This window comes from Elgaria multicarinata, chromosome 3, assembly GCF_023053635.1.
Source record: "Elgaria multicarinata webbii isolate HBS135686 ecotype San Diego chromosome 3, rElgMul1.1.pri, whole genome shotgun sequence".
Lineage (NCBI taxonomy): Eukaryota > Metazoa > Chordata > Lepidosauria > Squamata > Anguidae > Elgaria > Elgaria multicarinata.
The window spans coordinates 160,387,448-160,402,420 of record NC_086173.1 but is presented as its reverse complement, the minus strand read 5'-3'; the positions used below and the strand labels follow the sequence as shown (position 1 = coordinate 160,402,420).

The 14,973-nt window shown below is 48.8% G+C and overlaps 1 protein-coding gene across 1 annotated transcript; it reads left to right on the top strand.

Annotated features, from left to right (window-relative positions):
- Window positions 1-4,502: 4,502 nt before the first annotated feature.
- Window positions 4,503-14,969, top strand: LOC134396149 (zinc finger protein 436-like). Its single transcript, XM_063122539.1, has 4 exons — window positions 4,503-4,548; window positions 8,396-9,346; window positions 10,881-10,992; window positions 13,623-14,969. Exons 2-4 carry the CDS (start codon window positions 8,528-8,530, stop codon window positions 14,915-14,917), a joined length of 2,226 nt encoding a protein of 741 aa, XP_062978609.1. The 5' UTR covers window positions 4,503-4,548; window positions 8,396-8,527; the 3' UTR covers window positions 14,918-14,969.
- Window positions 14,970-14,973: the final 4 nt, after the last annotated feature.

The following is a 14,973-nucleotide window of genomic DNA, read 5'->3' as shown; positions in this document are numbered from 1 at the left end:
CACCCTCCTTCCTTCTGGGTTGTCGTGCCCGCATGTGAACTCAGGGGAGGATCTCGCGATCAGGATCTCACGAGATCCTCCCCCCTCCTTCCCTCTACACCAGGCTGGTGTAGAAATGGCCAGTGTTGAGCTTGAGAATCTGAAGAGCTTCTGCACCTGATCATAGTAGATCAGTGGTCCTCCTCTTGTGAAGTGACCCACCTGGAGATGAGGCGTCGTCGCAGGGCCTTGGCTGGAGCGGGGTGGGCGTCGACGCCGCGGTCACATTGGCCTTTGAGCCGCTGGGGCCGGAGTGTCCTTGGCGGGACGTGGTTGGGGATGGGATGTCGGGGAGGGGAAGGAGAAACAGACAGACAGACAGACAGATGCTTCTCCCCCACCCACCGAAAGCCTCACACGTGCACTAGGCCCAGCCTCGTCCCCTCAGTTCCGAGCGCGGCACGCCTCCTTTTCACCTGAACTGACCCCCCTCAGTTTCATTTTTATCCCCTGTTGCCCGGGGACGCTGGTGAGGGGCCCAATGGGGTTGTCTGCCCTTCATTAGGCCCAGAACATGAGTGCAGTTCCGTCTGTGTGGGAGAAAGGCCCACGCAATGTGTTTATTTAGACTGCCCTTTTGTGAAGCGCCCAGAGAGCTTCGGCTATTGGGCGGTATAGAAATGCAATAAATAAATAAATAAACAAACATGGAGTACGCTTCCATGAGTCTGTGTACTTGGAGTGGGTTCAGCAGCAAAGGAATGAATCCCATGCATCCTCCAAACCAGGGGTATTCAACATCAGGACCATGGGCCAAATCTGAACTTCCTTGATCTCCAAACGGCCACCACGCTTTCCCCAGGTGCAAATTATCTGGTGGTTTCTCAGCTTTTGCATAAGAACCTAAGAAGAGCTCTACTGGATCAGACTGAGGGTCCATCTAGTCCAGCACTCTGTTCACGCAGTGGGCAACAGCACCTTCCCACCCATGTTCCCCAGCAACTGGTGCACACAGGCTTACTGCCTCAGATACTGGAGATAGCACACAACCATCAGGGCTAGTAGCCATTGATAGCCTTCTCCTCCAGGAATATATCCAACCCCCTTCTAAAGCCATCCAAATTGGTGGCCATCACTGCATCTTGTGGTAGCGAATTCTATTAATTTTACTCTGTGCTGAGTGAAGAAGTACAGGATCATCCTATGAAGCCATACAGATCAAAGGAAGGACTTCTTCACACAGCACAGAGTTAAACTATGGAATTTGCTACCACAAGATGTAGTGACGGCCACCAATTTGGATGGCTTTAAAAGGGGGTTGGATAAATTCTAGGAGGAAAAGGCTATCAATGGCTACTAGTAGGGTGACCATATGAAAAGGAGGACAGGGCTCCTGTATCTTTAACAGTTGCATAGAAAAGGGAATTTCAGCAGGTGTCATTTGTATGCATGCAGAACCTGGTGAAATTCCCTCTTCAGCACAACAGTTAAAGCTGCAGGAGCCCTGCCTACCGTGACCAGATACAGAAGAGGGCAAGGCTCCTGCAGCTTTAACTGTTGTGCTGAAGAGGGGATTTCACCAGGCGCTGCATGCATACAAATGACACCTGCTGAAATTCCCTTATCTATGCAACTGTTAAAGATACAGGAGCCCCGTCCTCCTTTTCATAGGGTCACCCTAGACTAGATGGACCTTTGGGCTGTTCCAGCAGGGCTCTCCTTACGATCTTGCATCTCTTCCACAAATCCATCCTTGTGTCCCTGGAGAGCCTTTGTAAGTTAAAGCTCCTCAGCGGAGCTTCATTGGCGGTATTCAAATCCTGCAGCAGCTGCCACAGCTGTTTCCCCCACGGCCTGCAATAACCCATTCCCCCCACGTTCCACGAACAGCTGCTAGGCTCTGCATTTTCTCCTGAGCAATGTCCCTGATTAGAGCTTCACTTCGAGGTTTGCAGAAATTAGGATGACCCTATGAAAAGGAGGACAGGGCTCCTGTGTCTTTAACAGTTGCATAGAAAAGGGAATTTCAGCAGGTGTCATTTGTATGCCTGCAGCACCTGGTGGAATTCCCTCTTCATCACAACCATTAAAGGTGCGGGAGCTATACTAGAGTGACCAGATTTAAAAGAGGGGGCAGGGCACCTGCAGCTTTAACTGTTGTGATGAAGAGGGAATTTCACCAGGTTCCCCATATATACAAATGACACCTGCTGAAATTCCCTTTTCAGTACAACTGTTAAAGATGCAGGAGCCCTGTCCTCTTTTCCATAGGGTCAACCTAGCAGAAATAGAGGAAAAGAAAACGATTAAAAAAAAAAGAAGACTTTAAGCAGGTGTACGGTTAGATTATTGTAGATAATGATTTTGTGCCACCTGCTAACCCTTTAGATCAGCCTTCCTCAACCTGGGGCGCTCCAGATGTGTTGGACTGCAACTCCCAGAATTCCCCAGCCAGAATGCTGACTGGGGCATTCTGGGAGTTGTAGTCCAACACATCTGGAGCGCCCCAGGTTGAGGAAGGCTGCTTTAGATGTATTACTTCAAAATGTGGTGAGCAGTCAGCTTTGTCTACCATTGATCGGAAGAAAAATGGGCAAAACCCCCACCCAGCCAGTGTGGACGAAACATGGTCAGCATCAATGGAGGCAGGTGGGTCCGATGACAGTGGGTTCGTGAATCCACTCCAGGTTTTAGTCAGAACTAGTCAAGCCATAGCTGGTTGGGTCACACTTCAGGAAAAGAATGCATGAAGAGGTGAGTTTTAGGAATATGTCTAAACTGTTGGGGTGTGTGTGTGTTTTCTGTCGAATGGCCCACTCGGCCGGCTTGCTGCTCTTGCAAGATTTTGCTGCCTGATGCACCCACATCAGACTGCTTTATGGAAATGCTGGCCCTGAGTAATGGGAGACATGGTAGAGGGGTACAAAATTACGCATGGTGTGGAGAATGTGGAGAGGAGACCTTTTTTCTCTCTTGTCTCATAATGCTAGAACCCAAAGGTGTCCAGCTCCAGCTGAGAGCCCCCTCCCTCCTGCCGTCAACTGTAACTGCTGAACTTTACAACTAAGATTGTAGTGCCTGAATTTGCTTTCCTTTCCCCCCCCTCCTCCTCCTCCCTCCCAATCCCCTTTCCTTTTTTGCCATGTCTTTTAGATTGTAAGCCTGTGGGCAGGGACTGTCATGAAATACTTTTGTAAGCCGCCGTGAGAGCCTTTTTTGGCTGAATGGCGGCATAAAAATCATTAAATAAATAAATAAATAAAATCACATGAAGCGGTTTGGTGGGAGATTCAGGGCAGATCAAAGGAAGGACTTCTTCACGGCACAGAGTTAAACTATGGAACTCACAACCACAAGATGTGGGGATGACCAGCAATCTGGATGCCTTTTAAAGGGGGTTAGGCGATCAAGGGCTCCAGTATTCGAGGCAGTAAGCCTGTGTGCACCAGTTGCTGGGGTACATGGGCGGGAGGGTGCTGTTGCACCATCTCCTGCTTGTTCATCCCTGGCCGATGGCTGGTTGGCCACTGTGTGAACAGAGTGCTGGACTAGATGGACCCTTGGTCTGATCCAGCAGGGCTCTTCTGATGTTCTCCAGAGGGTGGGTGCTCCAGTCAGTGGTGGGTGGTGGCTCCGATTTCTGTGGGGCTCTGGGTTTTAATCAGAACCAGCCAGAAATCTATCCAAGGTGTTGAAAACTATTTTGGGGAAATGGGGTTCAGCACTCTGGATCGCTCCTTTAGAGTTCTGGCTGGTTCTGACTGAAACCACAATTCAAGAAGGACGCAGACAAGCTGGAGCATGTTCAGAGGAGAGTAACCAGGATGATCAGGGGTCTGGAAACAAAGAGACTGAAAGAACTGGGCATGTTTAGCCTGGAGAAGAGAAGATTGAGGGGGGACATGATAGCACTCTTCAAATACTTGAAAGGTTGTCACACAGAGGAGGGCCAGGATCTCTTCTCGATCCTCCCAGAGTGCAGGACACGGAATAACGGGCTCAAGTTAAAGGAAGCCAGATTCCGGCTGGACATCAGGAAAAACTTCCTGACTGTTAGAGCAGTATGACAATGGAATCAGTGACCTAGGGAGGTTGTGGGCTCTCCCACACTAGAGGCCTTCAAGAGGCAGCTGGACAACCATCCGTCAGGGATGCTTTAGGGTGGATTCCTGCATTGAGCAGGGGGTTGGAGTTGATGGCCTTGTAGGCCCCTTCCAACTCTACTATTCTGTGAATTCACAGCCCCACCAAAATCGGAGCCACCACCCTCCACTGGCTGGGGCTGCACGCATGCCCAGCCTACAAGCCTGAAAAAGCCTCCCATGTAACCCCACACTGCTTTTTCTATTCTTTTCCTTTGAACCTGTGGTGGGTGGGGAGCTGGATGTGGTTAGTTGAAGGGTTAAGATGACAGAGATCACTAGAACGAGATTCCTAGACGGGCCGAGAAACTTCAAAGGCTGGTTGAAAGGGTCTGGAAATAATAATACTAAAAAAAACAACACTGAGAGTTCCTTCCGGTTGGAATGTTCAGCAGCTGCACAGCAGGAGATGAATGGCGGCCGCGTGGTAAGAACACGGAGGCTGAACGTGGGAACGCGCCGCGTCGGGGAGGGAGGTGTCGCAGGCAATGCAAAGTGGGGGGAGAGTCACGGGCGAGGGGGTTCTTGCTAGAGCCAGGGATGAAACCAGGGCGACCCCCAAGCCAGCCCCGTTTTCCCCAGGGTAGGGGCGTCTGGGCTGCTTGCTACTGCTAGGATCCGATCCCCACCCCCTCCGCCTTTTCCCGCCCTATAAAATCCGGACCCAAAATTAATAATAATAGTTTGGAGAAACTTGGATAAAGAGAGAGGATCGCCTTTAGAGACGCTCACACCCATGTCCAAAAAAGGGCAGGTTTTAGAGTAAGCAAACCTCCCCCCTCCAACCTAGCGCCATTCGTATGTGTTGGACTACAACTCCTATCATCCCCAGTCAGCCTAGCCAGTGGGACAGTCTGCAACGCAAGCCAAGTGCGCCACCTCTGTCTAGGGCTCCTCTCCCCTCGCAGCAAATAATTAAAGAAGAAAACACCCCGCAAACATAGCCTAGTGTGGTGTAGTGGTTACAGTGTTGGACTGGGAGTTCGGAGATCCGGGTTCTAGTCCCCACTCGGCCATATGGAAACCCACTGGGTGACTTTGGGCCAGTCGCAGACTCTCAGCCCGACCCGCCTCACAGGGTTGTTGTTGTGTGGATAAAGTGGAGAGGAGGAGGGTTATGTACGCTGCCTTGGATTCCTTGGAGGAAAAAAGTTGAGATATAAATGCAGTACTACTGCTGCTAATAATGATAATAATAGCCTAGCAGTGAAAACTTCCTCCAGCATGGATACCTCCACACTCTCCTTCCTTCATCCAGCGTCTGGTCGACCTCAACTCAGGCCTGGCTGGGGTTGATGGGAGTTGTGGTCCAACACACATACAGAGGGCGTCCAGTCAGGGAGGCAGGCAGCTTTAGAGTTAGCAGAGAACTCTTCTTCAGACTTCCCCTGGCAGAGATCACCAACAGCGAAACAACTTTTCAAAGTTGGATGGTCCAAATCGGTATTTTTGAATGATGAAAATTGCCCCTTAAGCAAACAAACCAGATCCAAACAGCAATCCCGTCTCTGTTTCACAGACCAAAGTTGATTTCTGAGGGTTGTGGTTTCCCCCACTACTCCAACACTGCAGTTGTTTTTCCTCTATAAACCTAGGATGACCACATAAACATTATTTATTTATTTATTTATTTATTTGTTACATTTTTATACCGCCCAATAGCTGAAGCTCTCTGGGCGGTTCACAGAAATTAAATCCATGAAGAGCATCTGGTACCTCTGGGCAGAGCTCCTGCAGCATTTTCACATTTAAAAAATAACTCCTAGGATGACCATATGAAAAGGGAGACAGGGCTCCTGTATCTTTAACAGTTGTATTGAAAACGGAATTTCAGCAGGTGTCATTTCTATGCATGCAGCACCTGGTGAAATTCCCTCTTCATCGCAACAGTTAAAGCTGCAGGAGCCCTACCCTCTTTTGTATCTGGTCACGCTAGGCAGGGCTCCTGCAGCTTTAACTGTGGTGATGAAGAGGGAATTTCACCAGGTGCTGCATGCATAGAAATGACACCTGCTGAAATTCCGTTTTCAATACAACTGTTAAAGATACAGGAGCCCTGTCTCCCTTTTCATATGGTCATCCTAGGAGTTATTTTTTAAATGTGAAAATGCTGCAGGAGCTCTGCCCAGAGGTACCAGATGCTCTTCATGGATTTAATTTCTGTGAACCGCCCAGAGAGCTTCAGCTATTGGGCGGTATAAAAATGTAACAAATAAATAAATAAATAAATAAATAATGTTTATGTGGTCATCCTAGGTTTATAGAGGAAAAACAACTGCAGTGTTGGAGTAGTGGGGGAAACCACAACCCTCAGAAATCAACTTTGGTCTGTGGAACAGAGATGGGATTGCTGTTGGGATCCGGTTTGTTTGCTTAGGGGGCAATTTTCATCATTCAAAAATACCGATTTGGACCATCCAACTTCGAAAAGTTGTTTCGCTGTTGGTGATCTCTGCCAGGGGAAGTCTGAAGAAGAGTTCTCTGCTAAGTCTAAAGCTGCCTGCCTCCCCGACTGGACGCCCTCTGTGTGTTGGACCACAACTCCCATCAACCCCAGCCAAGCCTGAGTTGAGGTCGACCAGACGCTGGATGAAGGAAGGAGAGTTTGAGCCCTGTGTGTGGAGGTATCCATGCTGGAGGAAGTTTTCACTGCTAGGCTATTATTATCATTATTAGCAGCAGTAGTACTGCATTTATATCTCGACTTTAACTGTGGTGATGAAGAGGGAATTTCACCAGGTGCTGCATGCATAGAAATGACACCTTCTGAAATTCCCTTTTCTGTACAACTGTTAAAGGTGCAGGAGCCCTGCCCTCTTTTTCATATGGCAATAAATAAACACCATAAGCAAACAAACAAAAAATAGAACACAAGAAGTGTTCATCATACACAAAACCTCCCCCTAGGAGCCCAAAAGGAATGCCACATATTCATACACAACTGAGGATTCATTTATCTGATGAAGCGGATTCCGGTTCATGGAAGCGTTTATTTCAGAGATGTTTTAATGTCACTTTTCTAAACCAAAAGGTTCTCTCAAGGGGGCTTATAACTAGGAAATTACAAACAACAATACAGTAAAATTAGCAATAATTAAGACGCAAAACAGTGTTAAAACTATGCATAACTCTTAGCGGCGTTTGAAAAAGTGGGTTTTCCAGGTCAGGCTAGGAAAGAATCCCGCCTTAGATGCTGGAGAGCCACTGCGAGTCAGTGTTGTCAGTACTGGCCTAGATGGGCCCAGGGTCTGACGCTGTATAAGGCAGCTTCCTAATCCTGAATTCAACATGACACATGTGAGCTTGTATGCATGTGTGAATGAGGACTTGCAGTAACAGAACCTGTATCACGAGGGTCTGTTATAATTCTACCCACATCTCCCCGTAGCGAGGTGTATCAAATACACCAGGAGCAGAGCCTTCTCTGCTGTGGCACCCCAGCTTTGGAATGAGCTCCCTAAGGAGGTTCGCCTGGCACCTACACTATATTCTTTTAGACGCCAGGTGAAGACCTTTTTATTCTCCCAGTATTTTAACAGTCTATAAATTAATTCTAACTTTAGGAAAGGAAAGGAACCTCTCATGCAAGCACTGAGTCATTACTGACTCTTGGAGGGACGCCAGCTTTTGCTGATGTTTTCTTGGCAGGCCTTATAGCGGGGTGGTTTGCTGTTGCCTTCCCCGGCCGTTATTACCTTTCCCCCAGCTAACTGGGGACTCATTTTACCGACCTCGGGAGGATGGAAGGCTGAGTCGACCCGAGCCGGCTGCCTGAAACCAGCTTCCGCTGGGATCGAACTCAGGCCGTGGGGATAGTTTCAGCTGCAGAAACTGCTGCTTTACCGCTCTGCGCCACACGAGGCTCTTAATTCTAACTCTGGTGGTTTAAATTTGTATTTTAAATTTTGTATTTCTGCATTGCTGCTGATTTTATCTTGGTTGTGCTTTTATATTGTATTTTTATATTATGGTTTTATGCTGTTGTTTTATACTTTGAATGGTCTTAATTTTTGTGAACCGCCCAGAGGGCTATAGAAATGCAATAAATCAATTAAACTCTTCTTCAAAATGGAGGATGAGAAGCCAGGAAAGCAATGGCATTCACAAGGGACAGGCATGCTGACCACACGCTAAGCCATGCTGCTTAACCACAAAACGGTTAACGGGTTTAGCGTGTGGTCTGAACGGGGCCTCTGTGTGGGCTTGAAAGAGGGCAGGAATTCGTATCCATGTGTCTCCTCCCTCTCATTCTGATTCACGTGTCTTTCCTTCAGGGAGAAGCCCTTCCGGAATGTTCTCGGCTCCTGTTCTTAGCCGCGCGTTGGCCCCGGATTCCCAATAATCCCGAGAGAGACGCGGAGACGCCCTGGGAGGATAGGCCGCTGTCGTGAATTTGCTCGCTCAAAATGGCCGCCGAGCAGGGAGCCGAGCTCCAGGTCAAGCTAGAGCAGGTGGCGCTGTTGGAGGAGAGGGAGGAGGAGGAGGCGGCGGCGGCAGGCCCTACAGCAGAGATGGAAATGGAGGAGCAGGAGGCGGCTCGCCCCACGGCGGAGGAAGAAGGGGGGAATGGCTTTAGTGTCACCCAGGCCGGGGTTAACAGGGCTTTTCTGCCGAGGTTGCCAAGTAAACAAATGAAACCTGAGCCCAGTGAGGGGACCCTTCTGTATGGAGAGGCCCATTGGCAGGCGTTCCCAAGGACAGTGGAGTCTCCTAGCTCGGGCGTCTCAAGCCCGCAGGGCCTGGGGCCCTCTCACCAGATGGGGCCCCAGACATCTCCAGCCTCTTTCAAGGCAGAAGCAGAAGTCAGGCGGTGCCCCACGGAAGAGCGGGAGACCCAAACCCAGCTGGCCTTCGGCGGAGGATCCGAAGAGGCCCACGGAAACCTGGATCCCTCCGGGCAGCCAAAGGAAGAGGTCCCGGACGAGGACGCGGTGCTCTTGGAGATCCGGCGCCAGCAGTTCCGGCAGTTCCGTTACCGGGAGTCTGAGGGGCCCCAAGAGGCCTGCAGCCGCCTCTGGTTCCTCTGCTGCCGGTGGCTGAAGCCGGAGAGGCACACGAAGGAGCAGATCCTGGAGCTGCTGATCCTGGAGCAGTTCCTGGCCATCCTGCCCTCGGAGATGGAGCGCTGGGTGGTGGAGGGATGTCCGAAGTCGTGCGCCCAGGCGGTGGCCCTGGCCGAGGGCTTCCGGCCGAAGAAGCGCAAGGCCGAGAGGCCAGAGGAGCAGGTGAGCAGCAGGTTTGGCTCAGCGGCGGTGCTAAGTGCGTTTCAACTTCAGGTACTAGTCCTCATTAAGGGGCGCTCCACCCCAGAGCCAGGGTTGGTGCCGCTAGCTGGCATCCATGAGCAGCTGACAGTGCCCCAGAATCTTTCCAGGGCCCAATCCACAACTGATGCCTCTCTTACAGTCCCACTTTTTTAAAAAATAAAATAAAATACAAAATTCTGGCTTGTTGCTCCTAGCAGCTCTGCATGGTTCAGGCTCGCCATCATTTAAAGCAGAGGTAGGTTGCAAACTACTGGTACGTTTCTGGGTAAAAGCAAGCAGGAGTCATACTTAGAGTAGAGCCATTGACGTGAATAGGACTTGGGGTTGCCACTAAAATGTATACTTAGAGGAGTCCCATTGAAAGGAATGGGACTTAGGGTAGCCAATGTAAGCCCTACTTAGAGGAGACCCATTGAAAGGAATGGGACAGGGTAGCCAGTGTAAGCTCTACTTAGAGGAGACCCATTGAAAGGAATGGGACAGGGTAGCCAGTGTAAGCTCTACTTAGAGGAGACCCATTGAAAGGAATGGGGCTTAGGGTAGCCAGTGTAAGCCCTACTTAGAGGAGACCCATTGAAAGGAATGGGACAGGGTAGCCAGTGTAAGCCCTACTTAGAGGAGACCCATTGAAAGGAATGGGACAGGGTAGCCAGTGTAAGCCCTACTTAGAGAAGACCCATTGAAAGGAATGGGACTTAGGGTAGCCAATGTAAGCCCTACTTAGAGGAGACCCATTGAAAGAAATGGGACAGGGTAGCCAGTGTAAGCCCTACTTAGAGGAGACCCATTGAAAGAAATGGGACAGGGTAGCCAGTGTAAGCCCTACTTAGAGGAGACCCATTGAAAGGAATGGGACAGGGTAGCCAGAGTAAGTCCTACTTAGAGGAGACCTAAGTAGGACTTGCATTGGATTTTACCCTCTAGATGATTGGCAGTGACTCCCAATTGTTTGAACAAGAGCGACAGCAAAAAGCCTTCTTTGGAAGTTCCTAAATTCGGCTGTTGAAACCCAAAAGGCAGAATCAGTAGGAGATTTTATGTGTGTGAAACAACCGTGGGATCCACTTGAATTTCTCCAGTGAGCGAGTCTGACGAAGGCCTCCCAAGCCGTCTCCTTTTCCTCTGCCTGTCCCCTTCCTTGGGTTTAGTTTAAAACCTGCCTGGTGTTCCACAGGCCGTTCTTTCAGCCCAGATTCCCACTTCTACCACCTGCCCCGATGGATCAGGCCTCACCTCAGCCCTGGTTCACACAAATATGATAGGGTAGAGCTGGGCCTGGATAGCACCACTCCAATCTACGGCTGGGGGTGGGTGGAGCCCAGAACCACAAACCGGAGATGCTGTAGTGGTGGATTTCCGGCATTGGCAAGGGGAGGCTGGACTAGATGGCCTTTTGGGTTCCTTCCAACTCTAGGATTCTATGATTTCAGGAACGTCCCTCTTTCCTGCTCTGTCCCTCTTTGCCGACCGGAATCCTTCATTTCTGTTTCAGGTGCCGGTTGAAGAGGGAGGCCCGGATTTCTCTGTGGCTGAACGGGCTCCTTTGGACCGCGAGCAGAACCAGGATTTCCAGGAAGGTGATGCTGGAATTTCCAGCTCTCTCGGTAAGGATTCCTAGAGTTTCAAATACATTATTATTATTATTATTATTATTATTATTATTTATTTATTTATATAGCACCATCAATGTACATGGTGCTGTACAGAGTAAAACAGTATGGGTGTGTGTTCTTTTCTTTTAAGGTGGGACGTGGCATTCAGGTGGACCTGAGGTTTCTGATCAGGCAGTGTATCTTACCTAGGTATCGTACCTATGCCAGGTAGCGACAGGTAGGAAGCTGCCTTAGGTGTCTTGTCCATCTCCAAAACCTAGAATGTGCATCATAATGGGCACCAACTTTGAAAGGGGGTTGGATAAATTCCTGGAGGCGATCCATGGCTACTAGCCCTGATGGTTGTGTGCTATCTCCAGTATTCGAGGCAATAAGCCTGTGTGCACCAGTTGCTGGGGAACATGGGCAGGAGGGTTCTGTTGCACCGTGTCCTACTTGTTCATCCCTGGCCGATGGCTGGTCGGTCACTGTGTGAACAGATGCTGGACTAGATGGACCCTTGGTCTGATCCAGCAGGGCTCTTCTGATGTTCTTTAAAAAGGAGGCTGATGGGAGACCTGAGTGAGGTGTACAAAATTATGCCCGGTGTGGAAAATGTGGAGAGGGAGACATTTTTCTCCCTCTCTCAAAATACTAGAACCCAATTAATTGTCATCCCATGAAGCTGATGGGTGAAAGATTCCGGACAGATCAAAGGAAGGACTTCTTCACGCAGCGCAGAGTTAAAACTATGGAACTCACTACCACAAGATGTAGTGATGGCCACCACTTTGGATGGCTTTAAAGGGGGTTGGATACATTCCCGGAGGAGAAGGCTGTCAATGGCTATTAGTCCTCATGATGGTGAAGTGCAACTTTGAGTATCAGAAGCAGGAAGCCTGTATACGCTAATTGCTGGGGAACATGGGCGGGAGGGTGCTGTTGCACCATGTCCTGCTTGTTCATCCCTGGCCAATAGCTGGTTGGCCACTGTGTGAACAGAGCGCTGGAGTAGATGGACCCTTGGTCTGATCCAGCAGGGCTCTTCTGATACTCTTAAGGAAAGATTACTACTACTACTACTAATAATAATAATAATTTATTTATTTATTTGTTACCCGCCTCTCCCTCTGGATCGAGGCAGGGTACAATACAAATGCAAACACCCTAAAATACATATAATTGATTAAAACATTTTAAACTAATACATTATTAAAAGCGCCCCATTATTCAAAGGCATCTTTGCTACTTTTGAGCTTGGAACAAAAGCAACGAAGAGGGAGAAGTGATAGGACATGTTGAACTTAGAAAAAAGGCGAGTGAGGGGGTTATGATGGAGGTGTGCCAAATTATGCCTGGTGTGGGGAAAGCGGATGGGGAGACATTTTTCTCCCTCTCTCACAATGCTAGAACTCAGAGGGGACATCCCATGAAGCTGATGGGTAGGAGATTCAGGGCAGATCAAAGGAAGGACGACTTCACACAGCGCAGAGTTAAACTGTGGAACTCCCTACCACAAGATGTAGTGATGGCCACCAATTTGGATGGTTTTAAAAAGGGGGTTGGATAAATTCCTGGAGGCGAAGGTATCCATGGCTACTAGCCCTGATGGTTGTGTGCTATCTCCAGTATTTGAGGCAGTAAGCCTGTGTGCACCAGTTGCTGGGGAACATGGGTGGGAGGGTGCTGTTGCACCATGTCCTGCTTTGTTGGTCCCTGGTCGAGAGCTGGTTGGCCACTGTGTGGACAGAGTGCTGGACTAGACGGACCCTTTTTACGTTTGTCAACTTAACAGTCTTCGAGAATTTAAGACAGCCATAAAGACTGATCTCTTCCGGCAGGCCTACCCAGTTGAATTTTAAGATGCCTTTGAATAATGTTCTGCTTTTAATAATGTATTAGTTTTATGTGTTTTAATCAATTATATATATATTATGGTGTTTGTATTTGTGTTGTACCACGCCTCGATCCAGAGGGAGAGGCGGGTAACAAATAAATACAATTATTATTATTATTATTATTATTATTATTATTATTATTATTATTATTATTACTATTATTCTGTAGCAAGAATGGGTCAGAAATTCAAACCCTGATGGACACAATGATGTTACAGGGTCGATTCCAAGGTATTCCATCGAAAGTTAGACTATGTATATGTGGCAACCCTGAAATAGAAGATTTAGCCCACTATTTACTTGAATGTTGTTTATATTCAAAATATAGAGAACATTATCTATCTATGTTTTTAATACGCATGAGAGACTGGACAGCCAAGGATAAATTGTCCTTTCTCTTACGTGGTTCTAACTATTTTGTAACCCAGAGGGTTGCTCTCTTCGCTCTTAAAGCAGCCAGCATAAGGAAAAAAGAATTAGAAAAAATGGATTAATTAATAAGTTTTTATCAAATGTTGTAATATACGAGGGGTCTTATTAACTGTCAGTCATATATAATGTATCATATATGAACTGTATATTGTTTTAAAATCTTAAATCATAAATTTTAAGTAATGTCTGTTTGTTTTTAAAGATTATGTGATTTTTTGAAATGGTCAGAAGACTTATTCAATAAAGGTATTCATTCATTCAAACCCTCTGTGAGTTTTGAGATTTCCCTTGCTTTTTTCCTCGCTGCCACAGGTGCTGAGCCCATGAGTACGAATGGGGAGAGAGATCAGCCGCAAGACTCTCCTGAAGAGGAAGCAGACGGGGTCGCAATGGGCAGCCCGGAAGAGGACACTTCCCAGCACGATGAGCCTGCAGAAGCTTCCAGAACTTGGCCAGAACCTGAGGAGCGTCCAGGAAGTTCCCCGGGAGAGAAAGTAGGAAAACCCATTCCTTGCGAAGGTGAGAAGCCCTTCGGTGAAACGGCTGGCCAACAGAGAACCTGCACGGTGAAGACCGAGGGTGCTGGTGCGGTTAACGACGGCGGCTTTCCTGACAACTCGGAAATCATTGAGTTTCAGGTGACCCACACGGGTGACATGCCGTACAAATGCTTGGACTGTGGGAAGAGCTTCAATTACAGCACCAGCCTTGTCAGACACCAGAGAATCCACACAGGAGAGAAACCGTACCAGTGTTTGGACTGCGGGAAATGTTTCTGCCAAAGCTCGGGTCTCACTATTCATCAGAGAATCCATGCCGGGGAGAAAGCCTACCAGTGCCTGGACTGCGGCAAAAGCTTCCGGGTCAAGTCGCACTTAATCAGGCACTCCATCATCCACAAGGGGGAGAAGCCGTACAAATGCGCGGAGTGTGGCGTCAGCTTCTGCGAACGGTCAGAGCTTAGGATCCACCAGAGAATCCACACGGGAGAGAAGCCGTATAACTGCGCCGACTGCGGGAAGAACTTTTGCCGGAAAGCAGATCTGACCCTCCATCAGAGAATCCACACGGGGGAGATGCCGTACACGTGCCTGGAGTGCGGGAAAGGCTTCCGTTGGAGCTCGAACCTGATCACGCATCAGAAAACCCACACGGGGGTGAAACCTTTTGAGTGCACCGAGTGCGGGAAGAGCTACTATTCCAACATGAGCCTTGTTAGACACCAGCGCGTCCACACTGGGGGGACCCCGTACATTTGCTCCGACTGCGGGAAAAGCTTCTGCGACAGCACCAGCCTTACCAGGCACCAGAAGATCCACACGGGAGAGAAGCCGTACGTCTGTATGGACTGTGGGAAAAGCTTCAACCGGAACTCAAACCTCATTTCACACCAGAGAACCCACACGGGAGCCAAGCCGTTCCTGTGCGCTGACTGTGGGAAAAACTTCAGGTCGAAATCAGAGCTTCACAGGCATTACACAGTCCACGTGGGGGAGAAAAGCCAGAAGAGTTTGGCCGGCGCTGATCCAGACGTTCCTGCACAAGAGAAAACAAACAGCAAGTTGGAAACGAGTAGCGAGGGAAGAGAGACGCCTGTAAACTCTTAAGAATGTAATAACGCACGCAAATGAATTAGTCTGCCGGTCCCTCCACTTTTGACACT